The sequence below is a fragment of the Centroberyx gerrardi genome, chromosome 6, assembly GCF_048128805.1.
Source record: "Centroberyx gerrardi isolate f3 chromosome 6, fCenGer3.hap1.cur.20231027, whole genome shotgun sequence".
NCBI classification, from domain to species: domain Eukaryota; kingdom Metazoa; phylum Chordata; class Actinopteri; order Beryciformes; family Berycidae; genus Centroberyx; species Centroberyx gerrardi.
Genome location: NC_136002.1, coordinates 22,242,873 through 22,269,742, shown reverse-complemented (window position 1 = coordinate 22,269,742; position 26,870 = coordinate 22,242,873). Strand labels below are relative to the sequence as shown.

Below are 26,870 nucleotides of genomic sequence, written 5' to 3'. Positions count from 1 at the left end.
GTGCCTTGTAGTAAGGATGCTTGCTCTGCTTGGAAATGTTAGCAGCAGTCATTATTCTGTTGTCAATTGTTTTTTTCTCTTTTTTTTTTTTTTTTACCCTAAGCTGCCAGTGACTGGCTGACTTGCTTGGCTGTTGAAAAACCAGAATAATGAGACAGTGGGAGTGGACTGAAATCCATTCCTGCGTTCTTCCAAACAGCGTTCTCGCTCTGTCTTTTGGCTTTTATGTCAAATAAAAGTAGTATCTGTTTCAAAGCCATGAATGTGGATGTCTGCCGCAGAGAGGAGACAGTCACATGCTGTGGCTGGATTAGAATAAAGTAGGACAAATAAAAAATAAAACTTGCTTAAAAGGCTTTAGAGCCAGATGTTCCTCTTACTCCTGATGAGGGATTATTGAAGGAATCAAAGTTCTGGTTGCAGCTTGTTTCTTGGCTTCTTCTCCTCTACAGCCTCTTCTCACTGGACAAAATCTGCAGACATCATCCCTGACGAATAAGATTTCTGCATATTGTATTGCAGTTTAGAATGTATCCTTACTTGCATGTGTAATGTCTGTTTGCATCATTCTCTGTATTGAAATTGAAACATCCTTGCGGTTTTTGGAATTGGAGGAATTTGTAGACAAGAGTTCGCTTGTTAAGACTATCAGCCCCGGAGTGCCTTCTCAACCTCCATCAACACAGCCAGACAATGGTTGGATTAAAGCAATCTCTCTTCTCTGTAAGCAAAGCCTCCATTAGCTGTGACAGGACAGTATCATGGCAATGGGATTAGCCCACCTCCCTAATGGGTTTACTGCTCTTAGAAACAAAAGAACAATAACAGCACAGCAGCAGGTCATCCCAGGTTCTCAAAATGTATATTTCCACTGTCCTTTAACCTCCGCCCTCCTACTTCTCAGCCGTGCCTGGTGCCCATTCACACATCTGTCCTGCCTGCCTCCCACACTCACTGTCACCTCTCCTTAAGCACTGCTCTGTTTTTTTCCTGTCCTGTCTGTCACGTCACACACACCCTGTCAATTATGTTTCTTTCAACTTGCCATCTGTGAAGTGTTCAGTCACCCGGCCCTCTGGCTGCCTGGTTTTAGGCATCTTGACAGTCAATAAAAATGACATCAACACTATACATTCATCAATACTATACATGATTTAATACATGCAATACAAACAGACTGGCAGAGAGAGAGAGAGAGAGAGTGCAATGCATACTATTATTCTTGCGATTAATCTCTCCTCCTCTCTCTCTCCATTCTTCTAAAAACACCAACAGATGGCCTTTCCGCAGTCCTAAAGCTGTGCTCTGCTAAACACTGTATTATAGAGATAAATGTCACTTAAAAATCAAGTGATGAATATTCTGGGGGAGATTAAATCTCTTAATCTGTATATCCCTGAAATATTAAAGTTATGAAAATGAATGGGTGCTCCGCTCCCAGAATAGCGCGCGCAGAAATAATGATGAAGCCGTTGGAAGTCATTTAGCTCTGCTTTGCCATTATTTAAGCTCACAGGAGGTGGCTGCGTGGGGGAATATGAGGATTTGTCTTTGTCCCTGCGGAGGAAGGGTCAAACCTCAGCTGCCCTACAATAGTCCTGCTCTCCGTTGGTGCTGAGTATGGACAGCTACAGCAGGGAGAGCAGAGGGTGTAGTTGAGGAGAATATTTGGCAGCCGGAGTAGTCACATTATTTCCGAGAAGTGAAGTTAGGGACAGTAGCCCCTCAGGAGGCCGCCTGTCTTTATGTTTCTGAGAATATTGGTTGATTCTGTGGTGGGATCAACATCTCATACAAACATCCGTGTGAAACTTAGTTTAGCATGGCGGGCTTTAAAGCCTGAGTGAGGAAGGATCACATTAACTTTGCCGCGGCTTCAAAGAGTTTCGGAGCTCGTAGTGCACAGTGTTAGGGGGAGTGATCTGAGGGATATATCCTGCTCTCTGGCATGCGTTTCAACCCTCAAATGTCCCACTTTCCAAGACTCTGTGCCCGGGGACTCTGGGCTCCAGCACTAAATGCTGAAGGTGTGTGTGTCCGTGCCTGCGTATGTGTGTTTGTGTGGATTTGTATCTGTGGGTGTGTACGTGCCCGTGTGAGGTTCAAGGATTAGCTCTCTGCCCATAACTTTTTCACTTCAGTCACCATGGCTGTGAAACAAAGGTCTCTGCGCTCCCATCTAACCAGGCCTTACAGACGGAGGTCTAAAAATAATGCAGTGCTTTCAATTAGCCCCTCAGCTCTGCAAAGCATTTGAAACGGGCAGCCAAGTGAATAGGGTCGGGGTTATTTGGCGAACAGACTTTTGGGAGGAGTGTGCCTTGGCTGGTTATAGTTCATCCATGTCTTTGCTACAGCTCCTGCTAGGGCCGTTTTATTGTGCTGTTCTCTTTTGTTAAGGTTTATGGGAGGGTGCTCGGCGTAGGGGTGAGGCTGTTTAGGGTGCTATACCTCTAGGTGGACAGATGTCCAGGCAGCACGCGCCCCCAAGCTTTCCTCAAACAGCCCCCTCCAGGGATTACTCACTCCTGTCTGCATGGGCCCTCAGCTTCCCCTGGTCACCGGAGCTTGACAGGGCTTCAGCACTGACATGTATTCACATTTTGAATGTGAATTATAATTAAAATATCATCTGAATATAATGAGAAATTGAATGAAGTGGAAGCCGGTTGGAATACCTGAATGAGTCTTCATTTAAAAAAAAAAAGAAAAAGATTTCATATTTTGCTAAGCTTAAATGTCACGGCTGTTATAATAATAAAAAAAAATGGTTCCAGACGGTGAATAGAATGTGCTTCATTATAATTCAAAAGCAGCCCACCTCATAGAGATTACCACTGCATTTGAATAGGGCCGGCCTTGAGTGGGCAGGTAGAGCATGAAAGATTGTCTCATATCTCGTAGCTGAGGACGAGGGGAGGGGAGGGGACAGATCGACTGATGACCACTTCAATTCCGACGATGGATCTGAAAGCCGGACCGCTGAGTGAAGCCTGTCCTCCGCTTCACCGAGTCTGGAATATTCATACGCGTTTACCCAGGACGATTGCAGCCCTCTTGTTTGAGGGATGTTTTTTTTTTCCTCTCTTTTTAAATGGCAGTGATAAAGTCATTCCAAACGAGATTATATTCAAGCCCTGTGGGTCTGAATATTGATGCCATATTAAAGGCCAGCGCTGCCATGTTGACATAGACCTGTCAGACGTGTCGGTGGATAATTGATGTGGCGTAGGTTTAGACTTATTTGCTCAGAGTAATTTGCTTAGTATAAATTAACAGCTTTATAAAGTCTCAATTTCACATGGATTATAGTAATTACACTAATTCACAATATACTTAGTACCAGTAAACTGAGATTACACTAACTCAACATTGTTGGAATGATAATGATTACTGTGCAAGAGGTGTTAATGTTTACTCTGTTAACATATTGCAGATTGTAGATTGACAGGAAAGCAGATGGTCTGTCATTGCTTGTATATTTGTGAAAGATCGCTGAAATATTAATGGAGGTTTAAAAGGAGAATATATTGATTGATCATTCTGGAATAATACGCATTGGTCGAGGAAAAAGCCTGTAGGCTTAGCTACAGGATGTGGTCCAAAATGACGAGTGAAGCATTTTTTTTTGTGTGTGTGTGTGTGTGTGTGTGTGTGTGTGTGTGTGTGTGAGTGTTTGAACGTGTGAGCATGGCAGAGTCCAGCTATGAGTTGCCATTGTACAGCGGATCTCCGGGGATGCTCCCAGTTCCAGATTCACACTGTGGCTTTCATCTGTCAATCACAGCGGCAGATTAGAAGATATCAAAGGTCGCCATGTCAAGCTTCTCATCCTTTCTTCATTCTCTCACCGGGTGGCAAACTTCAGGGGTGACATGAGGATAGGTGCCAGTGTTTTTTATTCCTGTCAGAACTGCGTTGCGGATGTGCGAGATAGTGTTTGGAATCAGAGACACAAACCTTTCATTAATGCAGAGGCCAGTTTTTTTTTCTCCCTCTCACTCGGGTTAAATTATGAATGCGCTGTTATTTGTTTACTCTGTGTTGGACTGAGTGATGTGCATTATTCATCTGCGCTGACAGGAGAGACAGCCGACTAGGACACGGGCCGGGGAAAACATTAAAACAGAGCACAGCCTAACAAGGACGTTGCCAGGGATTTGAGCAGTCATGCACATGCAAACACAATAATCGACTCTCACTCAATAAGCTTGTTTTCATCTAACCTTCAGGAAGACGGTTCACTCAAGGAAATAAATGATTCCCGGCGCAGATCTCCCTCGTTCTTTTGATGAAACTGGCCATACATCTGAGTCACTGCTGGCAGATCTGTGGTTAAGATATTCTGTCTGTGTTTTAAATACAGTGGACTGACAATGTTTCTAATGTTTGAGCCTAATTCAGATTCTTTGTGTCTTACTCCTAGTCCTGAGAGATGACTTCCGGCAGGCCCCCAGCGATGTGGTGGTGGCTGCCGGTGAGCCTGCAGTCTTGGAGTGTGTGCCTCCGCGCGGTCACCCTGAGCCCACCGTGTCCTGGAAACGCAACAATGTCCGCGTCAGCACCAAGGACGAACGCATCTCTGTGAGTTCACCATATACACTGAACAAAGACTGAATGCATAGCTCGCATTTCAGACTGATTAGAAAAACACTTAACGGGCTGACATCCAGCACAGTTCAGCTCACTGGAGTTGAAACCCTCTAAAATTAAATCCTAACATTATCAAAAGTGTTAAAGGGAAAATACACCCTAAAACACTAAAATACTTATAAAAAAAAACAGCTATTAGCAATGAACCTTGAATTTCTGGGCCCATTTTGTTGTTTGGTGGTGTATTTTTCTTATTTCCATGGATATCTGGCCAAAAAGAGACAACGTGATGTCACATCAAGATATTTCCAGTGCAGAAACAATGGAGTTTGATTGCTGATGCATTTTTTCAACTGTCTAAAGCATCAACAGTAAACGTCAGGTTTTGGTGTCGGTCCCTCAGAATCAAAAAGCGAGGGCTTCTTTCTAGACTCAACATTTTGCACCGACGTTCAGCAATCACACAGGGAGAAATCCATCATAGAAGAGGCAGAGAGACCCAATTTCTCCACTGACAGCAGCCTCAATAGACCAGAATGCAATGCAGCTACAAGACATGATGCATTTTGAGTAATGGGCGTGACTCTTGCTTTTTCTCGACTGGGAAAACTCTTAGATTGAGGGAAAATGGGTACACCGAAAAAGTAAATAACAACAGTACATCAAAATAACTGCTGGAATGCATTGAACATCACAGATTGAAGATATAACAGTGTATTTTTTTTTTGTCTTTAATGGCTCTGATGATAGCTTTGATCAGTGTCTAGTTTGTGTCTTCACTCAGAGCTTCCCAGAGGTCAACAACGCTGTGTTGCTTTTCAGATGCGTGGGGGCAAACTGATGATCTCTCACACCAGGAAAAGTGATGCTGGCATGTATGTTTGCGTGGGCACTAATATGGTGGGAGAGAGGGACAGCGACCCTGCAGAGCTGGTGGTGTACGGTGAGTTCCCGACATTAATGTGTGTACCATCGCGTCCTTCCAGGAGCGTGCATGGGAACAGTGTGTTAATGTGAATTTGTGTAGGTGTGTGGTGGACAAGTTGCACATGTTTGAAACCTTCTCCGTGCCGGCAGAACGTCCTGTGTTGATACGGAGGCCCGTGAACCAGGTGGTCATGGAGGAAGAGACGGTGGACTTCCTCTGTGACGTCCACGGAGATCCCGCCCCCACCGTGCGATGGCGCCGAGATGAGGGAGAACTTCCCCGGGGGAGGTGAGAGAGCGACGGACAAGACCGCAGACCGATAGAGACATCAGGGTGGTGATGTGTGGTGTCTGAGATATTGACAGATTGACTGAATTAGCGATGCAGATTCGCCAGAGATGAATACTGTATCTGATTAAAGTGTGTGGCCTAGAAAGCATAGAGTAATTGCTCATTAATTCATGTCTTTCCACAAGTCAACCAATGCAAATTTGCGACCACAGAGATTCATTAGTTGGCAGAATCCTCCTGTGACCAGTCAGCTTTTATGCAGATCTTTTTTTTTTTCCCTAAACCTTGCATTTTATATGCAATGTAAGAACTGTGCTCACAACATCTATATAACTAAGCCTTTGAGTATCTAGTGCGTTTTACAAATGGACATAATTTTCACTTTCTAACATCATAATAACATTCTAAGACTAAAAATATAATACTTTCATAGAGCTCATCTCAAATGCAACCAGGAATTATATTGTGTATCTAGGTTAAAGAGTGCTATATTATATGTAGAGCTGGAGTGATGTTTATGGTCTTGAATAGTCCACTGTTGAACAAACTTTCTGTACTTGGCAGTTAAATTGTATTCGGCAATTGAAGTGATTCTGCACTGCAAAAATTCCATCTTATTTAATCTATGATTGAGACTTAAGATGTTATTTTTCTTACAACAAGCGAAAAATCTGCCAATGGGGTGAGATCATTTTGCACGTTTCCAACTGAGTTTTACTTGTTTCAAGAATTTTCTTGGAACCAGTGACAACATCCTGAAATAAGGCAGATTGCTCCACTCCACTCCAAGATAATGTCACTTGATTGAAGAAAATCCTTGAAAACGGGTTGATTAGCATGGGAAATAAGTGCAATTATCTTGCGCCACTGGCAGATTTCCTTCACTTCACAGACCAAGCGGCTTGTTAACATGGACAGCATTTTTTTTTGCCGTGTAGTGCTGATAGATCTTTCATTGTCTCTCTGTCTGTTTCTCCTTCTGAGGTTTGAGATCCGCAGTGACAACAGCCTGCGTCTGCTCAGAGTGAGAGAGGAGGATGAAGGAACGTATACCTGCGCATCTGAGAACAGTGTGGGCAAGACAGAGGCCTCAGCCATGTTACAGGTCCATGGTAAGAAAGACATCAAGCGTATTGTATATGATCTGTAACTGCAGAGTATGCAGATTTCACGCATACACACACACACACACGCACGTACGCACGCATACTTAAGCATGCAGGAACGAGCTGTCGTACCTCAAGACATGCTCATGCATAAGGTAACAAGCAGTCACATGGCAACAGCAACACACATGCTCATGCCTGTTTCCTATCCAAAGCTGTGTGTGTGTGTGTGATATCAGTGTATCTGTGCGAGTCCCTGTCCAGCGGTGCTGCCAGGAGCTTATGCTAAACCGTATGGATTACGCCATTTGACAGATGTTTGGTAGATGTGTGCTTTAACACACTGCCAGGGAGCAGTCAGAGTATTAATAAGACATGACTCTCTCACTCTCTATCTCCCTCACTCTCTTCCTCTCTCTCCTCTCTCTCTCTCTCTCTCTCTCTCGCTCGCTCGCTGTCTGTGCCTCTGTGTGTCTTGGCTCAAATGGTCTGAGACGACTTCATCCACCGTGGCTTTTATCAGTGTAAATGAAATCCAAACCAAGCGTTTTCTATTCACTAGACATTTTTTTTTTTCATTCTGTCCCATGCTGTCACCAGTTTTGTAGCTGTGCATTTCACATACTGTACCAGCGTACTCATCCATCTCATGCATTTTTCATCTCTCTCCATCCTGTTTCGTACTGTATCGTCATTCCAGTCGGCCCGTTCTGTAAGTTAACATTCTGTTTATTTCTTTTCCGGAATAAGTGTTTGTGCTACGCTCATTTAATTAAAAAAAATGGGCTTCTCTTTATACGTAATGATTTTATATATCAGTGCCTAATGGTGTAAATAGGTTGTTCCATTAGGTACGGAGTTGTTGACAACATGCCTGTTGCTGCAGTCAGGCATTAAGTAAGCCTCAGACATACTGACTTAAAGTACACCAGATTAACGACTGCTATCAAACACACATCTGGTGTGTTTAGGGGAGTGTGTCAGGAGAGTGTGACACCACGTAAATCCCTTTCTCATTTGCAGCTAGTTCAAAATGCAGCTGCAAGGCTTTTAATTACAGCTAAAAAGAAGTCATGATTTTAACTTGAATAACTTTTAAATAAAGACACAGTTTGACCTCTGGTTACATTGTTTACCTTACAACTTGCTACAAACTGAAGTATAGCCTTATAGGTAAAGGCTTATTGTCTGTTTCAAATCTCTAAATTAATAACTATTGATCAGGCTTTCACTACTCTTATTATTTGGGTTCTAAACTGTGGTACAACTTGCTTGTCCAGCAAACTCAGTATCTTCATTTTAGATGGCACACATAAATGTTCTTTTAGCAAAACATTGAATGTTATTATTATCATAATTATTATTATTATTATTATTATTATTAGTGGTGGTGGTAGTAGTTATAGTAGCACTAGTGTTATTTTCACTATTATTGTTAAGATTTTCTACCTGTCTCTGTATTTGAGGACAATACAACATCTTGAGGAGCAAATTCAATAAAACAAACCTATCCATTTTTCACAAAAAAAAATCAAAATGGATTTATATCTTCCATGTTAATGAGAATAAATATTTTTCTTTTCTCCTGTGACCTCTGTGTTGGGAGTGGGAAGATGCACTGTCCGTTCTCTTAGTGAAAACGTAGATTCCCTTGTGTATTGAGCCAGATATGTGTTTTCATGCATTTGTGTGAGTGGCTGTGCACATATTGTTATATTGTACTGCTGTATGTGTATAGAGAAGGAATACAGGGTGGAGAAACCTCTCATTGGGAGTAAGCCTGTGATTCAGACTGAGGTAGCAGGCAGTGACAGTATCATCCAATAGAGGAGCTGATGATGTGGTTAACGCGATGATCTGACACAAACTGGCAATTGGCAGCTCTGCCCAGACCTTTCTCAAAATAACTCAGTAAATGTCATCAGCAAGGCACTGCAGTGGACAGTGATGATTTGTCGTTTCAAGGGATATGGAGGGGGTTATGTGTCTCAATAAAGATGAGAGAACAGGTTATATAAAATATGCAGTATAGTGATAGATCAACGGGTTCAGAAGGTTAAAGTGACAACATTTCAAATCTTGCCTGTAAGGAATGATGCTAAGTGGTTCATCAATACAGTGCTGGCATAAACAAGCAGGTATTGATTACACGGTGGAAAGAATATAAATTTAAAAAGCTGGAGGTTGGCCAGTTTTTTAGAGGCTCCTAGTAATGTCTAAGGCTTCTAACTGATGGTCATATTACTTTTCCTCCCCAGTACCACCCCAGATTGCCATTAAGCCCCGGGACCAGATTGCTACCCAGGGGAGGAGCGTCGCCTTCCAATGCGGCACCACAGGAAACCCTCCACCTGCCATCTTCTGGCAGAAAGAGGGCAGCCAGGTAAGAGGCAGAGCAGACTGGAGCAGAGAACGAGAGGTCCTCGTAAGAATAACGCTTTATGTTGCAGCATCACAAAACATCCAGTACATTAATGGAAAAAGAATCCTGTCCAGAAACCATCGGAGTGCATGTGAATAAATGTCTTTGAACGCTAAGGTTGTAATTTTTGTGTGCAGGTGTCGGGGGCTTTCTGTCTCGAAACCTTACTTGTGTTTTAAAGTGTTATTTTGATGAGCAGGGTAGTTGCTTTCACACCTTGTTTGTTTTTAAGCTGAGAATGATTCACCGCAACACAAACAGGTTTTGTTTGATTTAATCGTGCCTTTTCCGACACTTTTTTTTTCTTCTGATTGCCCACACTGTTCAAGACACATTTTCCGAGGGAAATGGGCGAGAGGCGAACAAGGGAGGGCAGCACATTTGCATTTGGCTCTGAGATATGAGGACAGATAAGTGTTGGAAGGCAATGCGGTATTGCGTTGGTGAGAAATTTTCTGCTGCTTGCAGACGCAGGGGAAGAGCAAAGTGATGGGGGAGGATGAGCGGGAGAAGTGGAAAAGGAGAAGGGAGGGGTTGAGTCCAAGGAAGTACACCAGGTGTGGAAACTGCTTCTTCAGGGCAAACCCACAGAAAAACACTGTCCTCCTTCCACATTGTACCCAACTATAAATACCCTGTTGCTCAAAAACAGCTGAGATCACTGACTTGGAGGAGGAACTTTAGATGTTTTAGAAGCGTTGGAACCCCGCAAGTCAGAGAGGAAGTAGGAAGTTTAGCTACAGCTTTTCTGAATAAGCTTCAGTCTGCAGGATAGTTGAGGCATGGCTTCCCTGTTTGTAGAGCTTTTTGCTGTATTTTGGGGATTATCTGTAGCCTTATAACCTTGGCCCCTCCAGTGTAGTCTAAGCCTCTTAGAGGAATGAAATGGATGGCTGAATGGATTGATGTGCCTCCCTTCCCCCTTGTTCACATCCATCTCACTTACTGAAACAGACTGGGACAACTATAAAACGTCTGCTGGTGCGCATCATCCCGAAACACCAAAACACAAAGAGTCCTCTCTTTGTGTTTGGAAGGTGATGGGATGTGCGCTGGATGCTTGTGTGAACTTCTCATGTATCAACATGATTTAGGTTTTCTTTTCTGGTCTGTGTGTGTGTGTGTGTGTGTGTAGATGTTGCTGTTCCCTGGCCAGCCAACATCCCAGTCTGGTCGTTACTCTGTTTCCATGAGCGGGGAGCTGACCATCACTGATGTCCATCCTGAAGACTCTGGTTTCTACATCTGCCAGGCCATCAGTGTAGCGGGAAGTGTGCTGACCAAAGCTCTGCTGGAGGTGGAGGGAGGTGAGTGTCTCGGTGTACTGTCAGCTAATGAGGAGAAAATGTATTAATTGCTTAGTAGGCGCAAAACAATAAGGCTTCTCTACTACATGCAGGATAAGCAACGTGATTCAAGCTTGGCGCTCTTCCTCAGGCAGCATCTAAGCGCTAAGCTTGAGTTTTTGGCTCTTTATGCGCCCTATTGTTTTGTGCCCACTAAGCAATTAATAACTTTTCACCCTTTTTAGTGTAGCAGCAGCCAACTTCTTGTTTTCTGCAGGCCTTTTGGAAGCTGTTATTATATATTTCCCCCAGTGTGCTCTGGTGGATAGCTAATGAAGAAAGAAATGACACGTAGGAAAGAAGTTTTGCATCTCTTCCACAGGATCAACTGACATAACATTCTGCCTCTTCTACTTTCTAACTTGTAGGTCCTTTGGGTCACGTTCCACCAATCATTCGCCAAGGCCCGGCCAATCAGACCGTATCTCTGGGGTCGGCGGCACAGCTGCAGTGCCGTGTAATCGGCGGACCCTCAGCCAGGATTTCATGGGAGAAAGATGGAGAGAGAATTGAGGGAGATAAACCTCGAATGACCTTGATGGAGAATGGCACTTTGCAAATCACCAACATAAAGGTGTGTGTGTGTTGGGCATGAATAGGGATGTGGTTTGAAAGCCCTTCACTAAAGGAAAGTACACAAGGACTATATACAGTAGAATACCGTAAACAGCCTTGCCTGATCTCCAACCTTCTTTGACTTTCTCCCCATTGAAACTTCCTCTACAGCCCACACTGACGACATTTTTTTCTTCTTTTCCATTATAAATTCCTTTTTGGTTTTTAAAATTAAGGTGAGACTGAATTTCAAAGACCAATCTCTCTAAGGCAGCACATATCTCTCCGGCACAATTATGTGCTCATGCAGTGTGTAATTGTAATGTTAATGAAGGTGCTTGTTTGTAAATGCTAATGTGTTCTGCTTTGATGAAAGAGCAGCCAGTGGCCCCTTTGTGTTATAACCCCACCTGGAGGTTAGCGAGTGCACGGAGGACGGAGCAAAGCAGCATCATTTCCATTAATTGACTGGCGATAGATGATTAACGATCTAACGGACTTTAATTAAATCTCCTGCCTGGACTATGCTCGTTCGCTTCCTCTCTCGTCCTCTTTCTCTGGCTGTGCCACGCTCAGCAGCGGTGCTCAGTAAACTTAGAGCATTAAGGTTTGGTCCAGTGCACCGCTGAGGCGGGGGAAATCTGCCATGCCACTGTGCTCAATGGAACAGAAGAGATGCATTAGTGTGGCATCAAGGGGATGACAAGGAAAAAAGGGGAAATGGAGATGACGAGTGAGGCACTAAAAATATTTACCCTGCTGATGCCCCTTCCCGTCATCAATATTTCAGCAGTAGGTAGAGTCATCTAAAGAAGTTTGCCTGCCCACACGCTGCGCTGTCTGTCAGCCAGAGGTCAGCGCTGCGGTGAATGATCTCATATGGTCTGATGATAGTTCCAGCAGACTGGCTCTCTGCCAGGCCGGGGTTAGACGCTAACACCAAAAGTGCCAGTGAAGCATGCAGGCATGTACAGTTCACAATGTAAATAGAGGGCAGGTAGAGCATGGTGCGGTGCCTCGGGGGGGGGGGGGGGGGGGGGGCAGCAGGGAAACGTATGGGGCGCTGCTTTTGGGTGATGACTATCAAGTGAAAAAGTGTATTTTTGGTCATGTTTTGAATTTAAGTATGCATAGGTTTTATGTCTGAATTTGAGGATGGCAGCAAAACAGCTAAATTGAGACATACTGAAGCAAAAACAATTTGGACTCCAGCATTCCTCCAATGATCTAAATACATCCAAATCATTCTTCAAAAATTATCACTTGAAGCGTTCATTCCTTTTGCCTTTTTGGGAGACGCTCTCATATGGATTTGCCTGCCGTTTTAACAGGACACAGACTCTGGGATGTACACATGCGTGGTTTCCAGTGCCACAGGGGAGTCGAGCTGGAGTGGGATGTTGACTGTCAGAGGTACTCACACCATAGCACACCCTGTCACTCTCCTGCACCTCACACCCTGTCACTCTTACGCTGCTACACCTCCCCGCATAAGAAACAACACACTGTGCCAATGTTCTCCATAATGTAAGAGATCACATTCTGCAGCCGCAGTATGACAAAACGCATTCCAGCTTCAGCCAAAATGCTCACTGTTCTTTTGCAGTTTTGACTGAGACAAAGAATAAAGCATGTGACTATATTGCCTTCGTGCTGTTTTCCCCTTTATGTAACAGAGGATGGAGTTTCTTTGGTGTCCAGGGTTTCAGAGTCCATCCAGCTTCCCGGTCCGCCCCAGAAGCCGGTGGTGACGGAGGTGACCAAGAACACCGTCACCCTCACCTGGCAGTCCAACCCCCATGAGGGCGGGGCCGCCGTCACCTCCTACATTATCGAGGCCTTCAGGTACTCAGTGACACACAGATATATAGGCAAGGGTGGAAGGAACAAATTACATTTACTCTCGTTACTGTAGTTGAGCAGCTTTTTTGTGTGCTTGTACGTTTTTTTTGTATTTTTTGAAGCAGTAATTTTGTAGCTTCTTTGTAAGCGTTGCATCAGACACTAACCAGTTGTAAATTATTTAAAAAAACCATCCATCCAGCCACAATATTATTGGTTTGTGTTTGCCTGGTTGTCTAGATAGTTGGAGAGCTAATAACCAATGGAGTAAATCGGTAACTTTTACTGTAAGTCAATTTTAAACCTACTTTTTACATAGATTTCAGCACCAGTGATTTTACTTCTACTTGAGTAAAATCTCAGCAGGGTAACAGTGCCTCTACTTGAGTGGGACATTTTGGTACACTTGATACAGACTTCAGTACAGTAGCTGTCATAAGTAGCTATTTGTAGCTATTTCAAACTGTCCGTTTCTGTTTTTACTGTTAGTTTCCTGACTATTCCCAGGTCATGAATGCCTTTCTCATTTAGTCATTACATCTCGGAGGTGATTCATTGCAGCCTGAGGGAGAGACAGTTCTGTGAAGTGACGTGAAGTGAAACAAGAAAATGTGACACTCACTGCATCGGTGCAGTATATAGCCGTAGCATCCGCAGACAACCGTAGCAACTATAACAACCAACCATGGGCTATATAGCAAGAGAGTGAGTGAGAGAGAGGATAATTATTGCAATGGTCAGCTCAGCAGCTCTGTCCTGTCCTGGGGCAATGGAGGGGGATGCTAGACCAGTTGGAGAATTCACTCATTATAGAAGCGGGAGAGAGGGTATAGGCCAAGTGTGGACACAGAGACACACACACACACACACACACACACACACACACACACAGTCCAACAGGCTCTGTGTAACAGGAAGCCCACTGTGGCAGATTTGTGCGCAGCCTGAACTGTCAGTGCTGTTAGAGAGCTGAGGATCTTCCCGTGTAGCTGCGGTTGAAGCCGAACTCTCTACTGCATGCTCCACCACCAACAGTAATTGCTTGGAATTTTTTTTCTTCTCAGGCATCAGCAGGAACAAAAAGAAAGATCTAGGAACCATTTTTTTCTGTTACAGTACCCCTGCTTTTTTAGGTTACAATACCCCTAGTCATTTCTACTTTTTTTACTTCAGAAAGAAGAGGTGGACAAATGCAGGAGAGCTGCGTGATGGGGGATTTATATAATAGCAACCACTGTAGCTTCCCTCCAAATCCATTTACAGACGTAGCTTTAAATAGAGCTGGATGGCTCTATTTAAATGGCAAAACTGTTCCTCTGGAGAACGGTTGGCGAGAAAGGTAGAAGAGGGGAAGAAATGGATGATGAGAAAAAGCTGTGGCCTGCTTGTTGTAATTACCCTGCTTTTTCTCTAACGAGATGAACGAGAGTGTTAAATTGTGCTCATGCTGGTTAGTAGTGGTCCCCACAGTCCTGGATTGTTGTATCCTCACTGGACTGTTCAAAAGCAATGCTTATGAACTATTGTAATGAAAGAAAAATAAAAAAAAAATAATGATTGTTCAGAAGTTGCTAATTTATATTGTACTCCCATTATATCAAGATCAGAACGAAAGTATGTCATTATCTCAAGATATCCCACTTCATTTTCTCATGATCATGAGATAAAAAAGGTTTTTCTCAAGATCACGACTTAATCATGTAACTGATGGGGGTTGCAATCTCTGCCTGTGTCATACCTTGACTAAAGTCAAATCTGATTTTCTGACATTGTCAGTTCCACTTTAGTCTCTCTACACTATCAGACTTACTAGGCAACAGCAAAAGTGGGACAAGAGTTGTGATCTCGGCAAACCAGTATTTTGTCATCTGGAGATAACAAGATAATTAAGTCGTGATCTTGAGATAACGGGAGTAAAAAGAAATGAGCAACCACGGCCGTGCAGTCGAGTCACAGATGGCACATTTGCCAACTGAAACCAGACTTCATTGACTGCCAATTGTATGTTTAACCATAAACTTACTTTTCAAGTAGACGAGCATCCTCCCGATAAAGAGCTTGACCTGGTAGTGTGACATCATCTCGTGACCTAACCAAAATCATTTATCTAATTAAGCTGTGATCTTCAGAAAGCACATTTTGTTATCTCACAATAATGGTGTAATTAAAAATGATCACGAGAAAACAAAGTCTGATATCTTGAGATAACAAGATAATTATGTTGTGATCTCGAGATAACGACCACAGCCGCTCTGGGCTTCTGCAGTTTTGTTTCTTAGGGCATCTACAGTCTTTAGTGACAAATAACTTTTTTCTTCCCCAGCCAATCAGTGGGCAGCACCTGGCAGACAGTGGCGGACCATGTGAAGCAGGAGAAGCACACAGTCATCGGACTCTTCCCCAACACAGTTTATCTGTTTATTGTGCGAGCGGTCAACTCCTACGGCCTCAGTGACCCCAGTCCGATCTCTGAGCCTGTCAGAACGCAGGGTGAGCACACACTGCACACATTTAAAGTCATTTCATCTTGTCCTGAGATGTAAAATCATGTTTTTATTTTCTTATTCTAAAACAGGAGAATAGAAATCTGCCAGTGGGGTGATACAATTTGTATTGTTTCACTACAGTTCACTCGTTTTGAAATATATGAAAAAGAAATAGCAGAAATAATCTCGCCCCGTTGGCAGTTTATTTATTTATTATTTCAAGAATTTGATTTTAAGACCTGATACAAGTTTAAAGATCTTCTTAAGATGGGTATTTTTTGCAGTGTAGATGATTTAGATGTCATAGGTACTGCATGCAGGGCTGATGCCAAGATGATTTGGCACTTGGTTTAGAAAAACTTGCTTTGTGTATATAGGCTCAAAACTAATTGTTTTCTCAGTGTGATACTCTTCTGTCCTGAGCAATGTTGGAATTAACCTAAAAGCCTTTTGCTGAGTAGCTGCTAACTGTAGTTTTTTTTGGCCTAGATTGAGTTGAATGCTTTGTTGTTTCAGACGGGAGTCCTACAGAACAGGGTGTGGACCACAGACAGGTGCAGAGGGAGTTGGGAGAGGTGTCCGTCTACCTGCAGAAGCCTGTGGTTCTCTCGCCTTCCAGTGCCAAGATTTCTTGGACCGTGAGTCGAATAGTTGGCTGATGAAAATATTCAACTTTTGAAAGTTGGCTGACAGTGTGAAAGTCATACAAAAACAATTTGAAACACTATGTGACACAAATAGATTTATTTCAAGTACAAACACAGCTGGTTCTTCCTCTGATTATCGGTGTGAGCGTGAATTTCTGTTTCTGCGTTTTTTTTGTGTTGTACCATTTTTCAGGTGGCCCGTCAGTCCCGGTACGTTCAGGGTTACCGTATATTTTACCGGACCATCGGCAACTCCTGGTTGGTCCAGGATGTGGAGGCCACGCCTGAACGTAGTACCATCCTAGCAGATCTGCGCAGCGATACGGAGTACGAGGTTAAAATCCGCCCGTACTTCAACGAGCTGCAGGGCCTTGACAGTCTTATGGTTCTGCTGCGTACGCCTGAGGAGGGTAAGAATTACATGGCAGCGGCTTTGTAGATTACACATGACTGTATTTATCAAAGCTTATTCAGTAGCTTCAGTTGATATTATTGTTCTTAATATGCCACTTAATATACTACCAGTCAAAAGTTCACATTTTAAAATAATAGTGAAGACATCAAAACTAAGAAATAACACAAATTGAGTTATGTAGTGACCAAAAAAGTGTTAAATAAATCAAAACCTTATATTTTAGATTCTTTAAAGTAGCCGCCCTTTGCCTTGATGGAAAGGCAAAGGCTTTGGAAAGAAATTCACACATAGGCATCAACTTCACTATTTATATTTGTCTAAAAATCTAATTTCAAGCATTTAAGCATAAGCCTTTAGATCAAAATGGCTTTAAGAGAATGAAAAACACAGTACATTCAATCAGGTGTGTCCAAACTTTTGACTGGTAGTGTATATCACTCGGTTGCTCATTTTGCTTTAAACCTGATATCATTTCCCTTCTTATCACTGTCTCCAGTCTTAAGCGCGCCGCCACAAGCTGTATCACTGGTTCAGCTCAGCAATAGCTCCAGTATCAGCGTCTCCTGGGAGCCTCCGCCGCATAATATTCAGAGCGGCATCATTCAAGAGTACAAGGTGAGCCTACACCTGCCTGGTAAAGACTGCTTCTCTGTCTTTGTCTCTGATACTTACTTGTGTTTGTAAGACAGCCAATCAGTGATGCCAGCTGTAGATTTGGGAAAATATAGTGAAGAAATTTGATCTTTTAATCCACGGTGTTCTGATTTCAAGCAGTCATTGTTGTCAAAATTCGCTGTTTAGATACTTATGAAAAACACTGATTTTAATTAACAATTAGTAATTACTTATTGCCTCTTATCTGCTGCCAATACAGGCCCTGCCGCTGAAAGAGAACCAATTTTGTCATCAGATCCTCAGCTGAACGCTGACTGTCCCTGTCATCTGTTCTCTCTGTGAAAAACAGAGAGTTCTGATTATCTGTCCTTTAGTGTGAGCAGAACACTGATTACTAATCATCTAGCTGCTATTCCAGAAAAACATCAAAATGGAACACTGAGTTCTATTATTCTGTTTTGTCCTCCCATCTGTGTCTGCATGCCGCAAGTTTAGAGAAGTCCGATCATGAAACTCCAAGATCGTAATCGTACCTACAAGTTAGCGGTTGATCCTGGCTGCTCGACGGGTTTCCTTATGCAATTTACTCTGTGTGCTGTACATATATAACAAATCAACTTCAAACTAATGCTGATATCACACTTAATCCGTAGTACATTTGCGTTGCTGCAAACTACATGCAGAGTTCTATGCCAGCACCCCATGGCTCAAACATATTGCGATGAAACTGAGAAAATGTGGTTATATATTTATAGTGTTGCAACATACCTTTTCTTTTTTTCTCTCTCTCTCTCTCTCTCACTCTCTCTCTCTCTCTCTCGGCAAGCAGTGCATAATTTACATTACTGCAGGACATTTAGACTATGACTGGGTGCTAATGTGTGTGAAAATGCGCTGTGTTGATCCCTGTTTTATGTTAAAGAAGAATAAATATTGATAAACAAAAAAAAAACAAAAACATATTTTCAATGCAACTCTGTTTTCATCACACAAACTTCATAAAGAGCTGGTTAAAAAAACAGAATGATGCAGCAGCAGAAGAATCTCTCATCCGAAATGCGTTAACTTCCATGGGAGAGTAACACAGTCGACACATACGGTGTGATCCTGGCCTAAGGCACATGCGATAAATGTGCAACATCAGGGTTTTGAATCTGGCTCGCGACCATCATTGCATTGACATCCCTTTCTCTTTCTCCTCTATCTTTCCTGTCAGCCTCCACGGCGTCCGATCAGATAAAGCAGCCGTGCCGTAAAAAAACAAATCCAAAAAGAACACAGGTGTTCATCAAAGGCTCTCTTAATAGGATATTTCTTATCGCAGGGCATGTTGTGTAAAGTAAGGTGTTTTATGCACGTGTGCCTGTTGGCGAGCATTAACCCTCGCTGCCTGGTGGTCTTCAGGTCTGGTGTCTGGGCAGCAGCCTGGAGAGGGAGAGCCAGATCAACCGCACAGTGGACGGAGCGGTGCTGTCCATCCTGCTGACGGGCCTGCTGCCTGACGTCCACTACAGTGTTGTGGTGGCTGCTGTCACCAGCCTGGGTGTGGGCGCCCACAGCCCACCTGTCAACCTGCTTCTCAGTGAGTCACTCAAACTGTTAACAACTACTAGGCTGGAGAAATACGGCTAGACGTGCCCCCAGTGGACTGAGTTAACGGCAGGTGAAATCTGTTTGCGGAGTGCCATTTTTAATTTGTGTGAAGAAATTTAAATTGGAGCGTTCACAAGGTTGATATTTCGAGTATGATAATATAAAACGTGCAAGTCTGTAATTTACAGTAAAGCAGTGAATTTATTTTTACTGCTACTGGAGTGCTGTTAGATAATCTAAATGATACTGGATGGACCGAAAAAGTGCCAGTATCAGACCACTTGTTTATAATAAAGATGATAACAGCTCTCTTCCTTGTTATATAATCGGTCTTGTATTAATTAGTCTGTTTTTCTTTTCTCGTCCCCTCAGCCTTGCCGGCGGACAAGTCTTCCGCTCCTGTGCAGAAGGACAGCAGCCTCAGCCTATCGGAGCAGATCACAGGCGTGGTCCGCCAGCCTGCCTTCATTGCAGGACTGGGTGTGGCTTCATGGTTGGTCCTGATGGGCTTCAGTGGGTGGCTGTACTGCCGGCACCGCAGGAGGAAGCAGCTGGGACACTACACCACCTCCTTCGCATACACACCTGCAGGTGTGTGAGTTAGCAAGTGTTTTTTTTGGGGTTTTTTTTGCGTCATGTGACATTAAGTATCCAAGTATTAACTGGAAATGTTACTAAATTTCAGTTGCCTAAATGTGACGTCCTTATGCCCTAACACAGTTGATCTGTAGTGGTGGAAATTCTGAATATTATCTCCCGTTGCCAGATGAGAGAGAATAATTTCCCCCACCTCCTAATCTTTGATGTCAGACAGATGTATAGCTCCATAAAGAATGATTTGTAAAACGTGGAAAAGGTTACAATGACACCACCCAGGATGATTTTCAATTTTGGAGACATCCCATCATCACTGAAGGCATGCGTGGCATTCTAATGCGCCAACTGTCAAATCTTATTTATTGCATATCTCTTGTTCACGAAAGGCGGAAATAACAGAGGGAACAATTTCTGTTGTTGTGGCCGCATTGTCGAGCAGACCGACGGATTTTATTTTTCAACAAGTGACGGTGATAAAATTGCTAATAGAATGTTGAGGATATCTCCAGCAGTGATGAATGTCTTCAATTTTGGTTTATATTCCACAACGCGATGCATGCACTTTCATTGCATATTCAGTTAATTAAAATTCATTTATGTCCGCTGGGCAATTTTCACAGCAGGCATAAAGTATACATTTGAAACACTCTCTTATATATATGTAAACAGCGTCCGCTACATATATTTATAATATACCCCTGGGCACATTATTACATAAATACATAAGTTGGTTTCTGACTTTGAGAGACTTTGTTCATGTTCACAAATACTGATTGGACTGTTAAAGATAATTTTTTCTTTGTATTCTATTACCCCAATAATATTTCACAATGACTGTTATTACCATTTCAATTATTAATATACTACTATACTATATACTATATCTATTGCCATTGAACTAAAAGATATTTTATTATTTCACATTACAGTATAAATCCTATATCATCTTGTCATTTTGGATAGCATAGACTCCTAATGGAAGTTGAAATTCCATCTTATTGAAATTACATCTGCACTTGTATAGTGATATAGTGATTTATAGTGAGTTGTGTGCCTCGTAGTGTATGTAGGTCACCAGTGTATCCTTGTTAAAATGTCAATTAAAATCTGCATGCTTTAATCCCATGTGGGACAAACTGTGTATGTGGCCTTGAGTGCAACACAATATAAAATCTTCTATCTTTGGAAATCAGGCTTATGCTTTCTATTGTAAAACAAGATTTCCGACTAACAGCTGTTTCTTATATGTTCTTCCAGTTGGCTTTGCTCATGGTGAAGGATCTGGGATCATCAATGGAGGGTATACTGCAGATCACATTTTAATTATTAGATTAGATAATAATTGCCACAGTGTATGTTTTAAAAAGCACTGATCTAATCCCACCTCTTGTTTCCAGGCCGGGCATGTTGGGGTCAAACATGGGTAACTACCCCTGGCTGGCCGACTCCTGGCCGGCTCCTAACCTCACCCACAACAGCAGCAAAGACTCTGTCAACTGTTGCTCCAGCAAGCTGGACTCAGACAGATATTATAACGGTAAGAGCTTTCAAAGTAGGTCATCGCTGGAATAATACATTTTAGATTACAAAATAGATGATTTGTCGTCATTTACGTAACACAGTCCGTTGCTGTCCGGCAGTCGGCATCCACAGCTACCCGAACCAGTCGGAGAAGTACAGCTCGGCTTCCAATGACAGTCCCATCTACAGCACCATTAACACGGCTGCTGACGAGGACTTGTTGGCGTACTATGACACCTACTCCAGCACGTCCTACACCCAGGGGCCCGACCCATACGCTAGCACCCCAGTACTGTCAAACAGCGGCCTGGTGGGTCTGGAGCAGGACCTGGACCAGTGGACCATCCAGTCTGGGCAGTCTGGGTCTGAATATGCCAAGCTCCAGTATACCAGGACAACCAACGGTAAGGGTTTTCTGCATATACATATCTCTACTTATCTCTTACCACCCGAAGAGAACACTGCCTTTTGTTTATGTACAAAGTCTTACTTGACAAGCTACCATTTTATATTTCAGATATAAGATTCAGTGCTATAGGATAGAATCAGAATCAGAATCAGAATCAGGTTCACAATACAAGGAATTTGCCTTGGTATGTAGGTGCATACAATAAACATGGAGAAAAATAGAAAGTAGAAGTAAAAAAAAACCACAACAAGTACTGTAAGTCAAAGTCAAGAATATAAATATAAAAAACAAAAAGAGATATTTACAATACAGAATATGAAAAAAATATAATAAAAAAATGTACAATATATCTGCTATTGAAGTGAAATGGAAAAGCTGTACAGTTAGTGCAGGGATGTGGAAAATATTGACCAGAGGAATGTTTACTGTACAGAATGCATAAATGAACGCATTGAGTCAGATGTGGAGACTGTACGTTACTGTAGCGTGTAGTGTCTATGGGGGGAGGGGGCAAGGGTCCGTGTCAGTGGGGGTCCCGGGCCTTGTTGATGAGGCCAGCTGCAGATGGGAAGAAAAAATACCATACACATTCACAAGAATGTATTAGATTGGATATTCCACATATGAACACAGGGAAAGACAGCTTTCACCTTTTACGCACCTTACAGATGGAATAGGCTTCAAGACTCACTCAAATTGGACCGACCTGTCTCCCTAGAGGAGTTGAGGTTACTGCTGAGTGATGTGTTATATAGGGATTGCTCTTGTTTTTCTTAATAGGCTTTCTTAATATGTTTGCAGGTGGAATGTCTTGTAATTCTAAATAATTTGTTTTTAATTTAGTTTTATGCTCTGCAATTCTGAATATTTTTTTTTAATATTTTGTCTATTTATGAATGTATGCAGGTCTCTCTTGAAAATGAGATCTCAATCTCAATGGGACTTGCCTGTTTAAATAAAGGATTCAGTCAATCAATATGATCAACTTCTGTATCACATAGCAGAAAAAAATCTTTAATTTCATCTCACCTGATCTGATATAGTTGATTCACATATTGCTGCTCACTGAAAGTAAGCAGTTACAGTGCAATACTGGCCAGCATTGTTTAATGTCAGTTTGATTCTTGTGAAAATCCATATTCTTGTGTTTTGTCTTTATAGACAAACTGGTGAAGCAGAGATCTACTGGGTCTTCGTCCAAACCAGCTCCTCTCAACTGGGTGGACGTTCTGTCTCTGCCGCTTCCTGCCAACAAAGACAGAGGTCGTACAAACAGAGAGCAGGATGAGGAGCGACCCAGGTAAGACATATCTCTGTAACCCTAAACAGTGATGAAGAAGGAAGTCTTAAGTTACACATCAAAGCCCTCTTTCACCATAAGTCTAGGTCCTCCTCTAACAACGCGATTGCTTTTTGTACTGTCTAATATTCATCCACTAAGTACTGTAGGTTATTATTAGATCCAAGGCCTCCAACTTCAACTACATGACAGACAGAGTTAAGGCAGATGGATATCAAACCTGCCCTGTAACTGGCAAGGCTGTCAAACAAAACTTGAGTGAAGTTTTGAGTTTGGGGAGTTTTGGAATTAACAACAGTTATGTCTGCAGGCTGCGAGTAGATCGCGTATTGAGGTTATGGAAGGGAGCGTCTCCTCTAACTAGTTCTGACAGATTAGATTGTGGACATAACGGGGTGCGATTGGAGGGCTGTTCTGACTGTGCCGTGTCTTTTGTAATGACATTAGCCACCATCTGACAGTCTGGATTAGTAGTTTCCATTTTCAATGACACGTCCACCATTAAATTAGCCCTGACGGCACTGAAGTGACAACATAAATCACTGAGGTGGTTCTTGTCCTCTGCAACTCTATATCGGTCCCCTTTTATGCAAACTTTATCAAATAGGTTGCAAGAGATTTTCATCTTTTTGAAATGTTGTGGCTGTTAAAATTAAAAGTGAATAGTCAAGTCAAGTTTATTTATGTAGCCCTTCATCACAAAGCATGTCTCAAAGGACTTTCCAGGGAAGGAGCATACCTAGATATAACTAATCAATCACAAAACAAATTGATGCAATACAGTATGCAAACAAAATAAAACGCAAGGATGCAAAACAAAGTATAAGACACAAAATAGCATGTTGAAACCTAACCTACCTTGCCTAGCCTAGCCTAACTGGAACCACCAACCTTAGACCCTCAGTGAAGACAAGGAAAAATTCCCAAGAAAAACCTTATTAGGAAATAAAATGGAAGAAACCTTGGGCAGGGCAATTCAAAGAGAGATTCTCTACCAGGACGGTTGAGCGTGCAATAGGTGCTGGGACAAAACAATAACATGGACAATAACAATGAGATATGAAGGAAGCAAATAAGACTAAGAGAAACAAATAAGAAAAAGAATCAAATCTCTGCTATAGGCAGCTATGTCACTTATATATATATATATATATATATATATATAAAATATATTTATATATTATATATTTGTATTGTTTTGTACTGGTGTTAAATCTAATTTAATTTATCATTTTGTTATTTTTTTAAAATATTTTTATATTTACATTCATATTTTCTAGTGCTGTTCTTGTTTTTAACTGCTAATTGTACTGCTTGAATATTATGCTTATTGCCTATTGTCTATTGCTTGTGTCTGAATATTGCACTGGATGCCACTTTATTTTATTGTGTTCTTGTTCTTGTGTCTGAATCTGAATCTGAGTTTATATCAGGGTAGTTTTGACATGTTCCCAGTGCTTCCCTCTAAGACACATCCTCACAGTGCTGTTCTTCGCTCCTCTAGCTCTGAGGAGGATGATGAGGACTGGTGTCCTCCGCTGCCCGCCAGAACCTACCTGATGGACGGCTCCAGGGAGGAGCTCTCCGGCCTGCCCTCCAGAGGAGAGGAGCTATCCTACAGTCTGCAGTCCACAGCCCCGCTGCCTCCCTCCCCCCAGCAGGACACACACAAGCCCAGTGACAGTTCACGGCTGCAGCACTTTGACCTGCTGGCCCGCCACCGCTCTGCGTCCCAGATCACCCAGTCCAACCCAGATCTGTTTGCCAACAAGGAGGTCCGCGATGTCAGCGAGGCGTACCACACCAGCCAGTGGGCCTATGATTTCAAAGGGGAGAACGTCGGCAAAGGTTGGTTGTTCTCTGGTTCGAACCACAAAGTCTTTTAATGGTATTGTGCAGCGTTTTAGCTCAGTGTTTTGCCTCACATGCAAGAGTCGGCGCACAACCACACGGTGTCATGTATAATTTAGTTTATGATGTTACCTAACAGAAAGTGTTTGTACATGAAAATCAAGTCAGATTTATTCAAAGTGTAGCTCAGTATTCCTTAGTTCCCCTAAGTTTCCAGAGGATGACATCAGTGTGCTTTCTTGTCAGGACAATCTCTCGCTCCGGCTGCCGAGTCGAGCCCTGCAGCCCAGGCACACAGATCCAGGACTAAGAAGAAAACCCCCAAGGATGGACAACTCAGACGGGAGCTACACAACCAAGCAGGTATGACACATAGTTTGTAGTGTCTCTAACTTCTGTTTTATTTTCACCACTTGAGAAAAGGGAAGAGGGATTACAAGTTTACTTAAGAATACACCATTTAATAATTTTTCAGACAGATTTCAGCCTGCATTATTCCTCTTCCAATAATGTTCATCAAGTCGTCATATTGCTACTGTTTGTCACAGACATTTAGTGCAGCATTTATTTCTGGACATACTAATCATCAACAATCAATCATATGCAGATCTTCCCCCTCCGCCAGCCCCTCCCCCTGCAAACGACTCCCTGCAGCTCTTGGCTGATGTGTTGAGCTGCAGCCGAACAGACAGTGAAAGAAGGGAGGGGAGCGACTCGCCTACCCTTCAGAGGAGGGGGGAGCACTTCTCGCCCCAGAGGAGAGGGCCTACAAATTGGTTATCAGAGGGTACGTATAGTATATGACACTCTGCAACTTTTTTAGGCTTTTATAATATAATTTCACATCACTCACTAAGCCAAAAATAGATCTGTAATAAAAAGACAAAACACTTTAGTTATTTTCCAACGACACATGCCGTCCTGCTTAGACAACTGGCATCCAGATAGATGCATATTATTATTGTAATGTTTCACACACATACAAATCCCCTTGGACTTAAAAGGAGCCATCAGTGTAAGCACACACACGTCCGATAGGAATGCTCTGAGACACAGTAGCAGGGGGTCTGTCCGTCAGTCTGCTCCACCACTTAGGGTTTGACCCATATAATTCCAGCTGCACTTTTGAGTGATTGGTTTTACGTTGTTATCTACAGATGAGAATGTAATCCCATACGGCCAGTCCAGCTTCCTGCCCAAGGTCCAGATGTCGGGCTACGGCTCCCTGGGTGGAGGGGTGTTTCCGCGGGCCTCCACTGGGCCGAGGGGTCCCGCAGCCGGCCGGAGGAGAGACGAGGTACGGCTAGACTTAGGGAACTACAGGACAGGGCTTCACAAAAAGTGACTGCAATTTGGGCTGCTTGTCAACTGGCTCAAGACGATTAATGTTTCTTCTGGGTCTTAATCAGTGCCTGACTGGTATAGACTTGTAGCCGACAGACATAGTGACCGGAAAAGAAGTCAAGTTTCCACCTGTCTCTGAAGTTAAAGTCTCCTAATCCATGATGGGAGTTTATCGAAGCTGTTGGTAAATTCACACCATGTCAGGACATATTTTCAGAGTGCCGATGGCTTCCTGCAGGTTAGAGAAATGGGCTTGGGTATAATGGGTATAATCGTATAAATGCGAAGCAGGGGGTTGCTGAAACAAGCATGCATGCTCAGCAAAACTTCCTTTGATAAATAAAACATTAAAAGCCCATTCTGGAAATTATTTGTTCCACATTGTTCCACAATGGACTTTGTTAACCTAGTGATATATCAGGTTAAAAAGACAGATTTAAAAAGACAGACTGAGATTATTGATACAATAAATATGATACCATGTGACAGCAAAACATCAGTTTTAAACAGATCTATATTTTCAGCTTCAATTAAACAGGTTTTGATAATGGTAACAGAAGAAAGTAGAATTACTTGGCTACCGCATAACAACCTCCATGTTTCTGTGGCTAAGCTGTAGCTAAATGACACTGTCAGCATCAGGATTAGTCGTTTGCACCCGTCCCATTACTGATTGTCTTGTGTTTGTTTGCTTTCAGAACCTCATATAGACAGAAGCAGATTTCGTGACATGACAGTCTCCTTTTCCCTCCCTGATTTCCTGTCTTTGTGAACCATCAATCTGTTGCCATGGTATCTCATGAAAAACTGAAGACAAAAGAGAAAGCGTCAAGGCTTGCCATCTGCCTTTTCACTAATTGCTATTTGTATTCAATTTTTTATTTCATAATTTATTCTTTATTTTTTGTGATTTCTTGCCCTGCCTCCACATGTATATAGAAATCTTTGTGACTTTTTAAAGATGTGATCTGATATGGTACTGAAAAGGATCTGGGGGGAAAAGAATATT

At 42.6% G+C, this 26,870-nt stretch overlaps 1 protein-coding gene across 1 annotated transcript in view; it reads left to right on the top strand.

Moving 5' to 3' along the window:
• Window positions 1–26,636, top strand: part of LOC139922355 (roundabout homolog 2) — a 35,637-nt gene extending 9,001 nt beyond the window's left edge. Inside the window, exons 3-26 of the mRNA XM_078284079.1 lie at window positions 4,427–4,584; window positions 5,416–5,536; window positions 5,671–5,809; window positions 6,797–6,924; window positions 9,177–9,301; window positions 10,476–10,647; window positions 11,055–11,260; window positions 12,573–12,654; window positions 12,918–13,086; window positions 15,407–15,573; window positions 16,086–16,207; window positions 16,410–16,626; window positions 17,128–17,246; window positions 18,651–18,837; window positions 19,233–19,430; window positions 20,694–20,736; window positions 20,834–20,973; window positions 21,077–21,361; window positions 22,528–22,666; window positions 24,171–24,514; window positions 24,764–24,880; window positions 25,125–25,304; window positions 25,675–25,814; window positions 26,560–26,636. Coding sequence (XP_078140205.1) covers window positions 4,427–4,584; window positions 5,416–5,536; window positions 5,671–5,809; window positions 6,797–6,924; window positions 9,177–9,301; window positions 10,476–10,647; window positions 11,055–11,260; window positions 12,573–12,654; window positions 12,918–13,086; window positions 15,407–15,573; window positions 16,086–16,207; window positions 16,410–16,626; window positions 17,128–17,246; window positions 18,651–18,837; window positions 19,233–19,430; window positions 20,694–20,736; window positions 20,834–20,973; window positions 21,077–21,361; window positions 22,528–22,666; window positions 24,171–24,514; window positions 24,764–24,880; window positions 25,125–25,304; window positions 25,675–25,814; window positions 26,560–26,571 — 3,710 coding nt within the window. The 3' untranslated portion in view covers window positions 26,572–26,636. The remainder of the gene's footprint in view (window positions 1–4,426; window positions 4,585–5,415; window positions 5,537–5,670; window positions 5,810–6,796; window positions 6,925–9,176; window positions 9,302–10,475; window positions 10,648–11,054; window positions 11,261–12,572; window positions 12,655–12,917; window positions 13,087–15,406; window positions 15,574–16,085; window positions 16,208–16,409; window positions 16,627–17,127; window positions 17,247–18,650; window positions 18,838–19,232; window positions 19,431–20,693; window positions 20,737–20,833; window positions 20,974–21,076; window positions 21,362–22,527; window positions 22,667–24,170; window positions 24,515–24,763; window positions 24,881–25,124; window positions 25,305–25,674; window positions 25,815–26,559) is intronic.
• The last annotated feature ends 234 nt before the right edge of the window (window positions 26,637–26,870 follow it).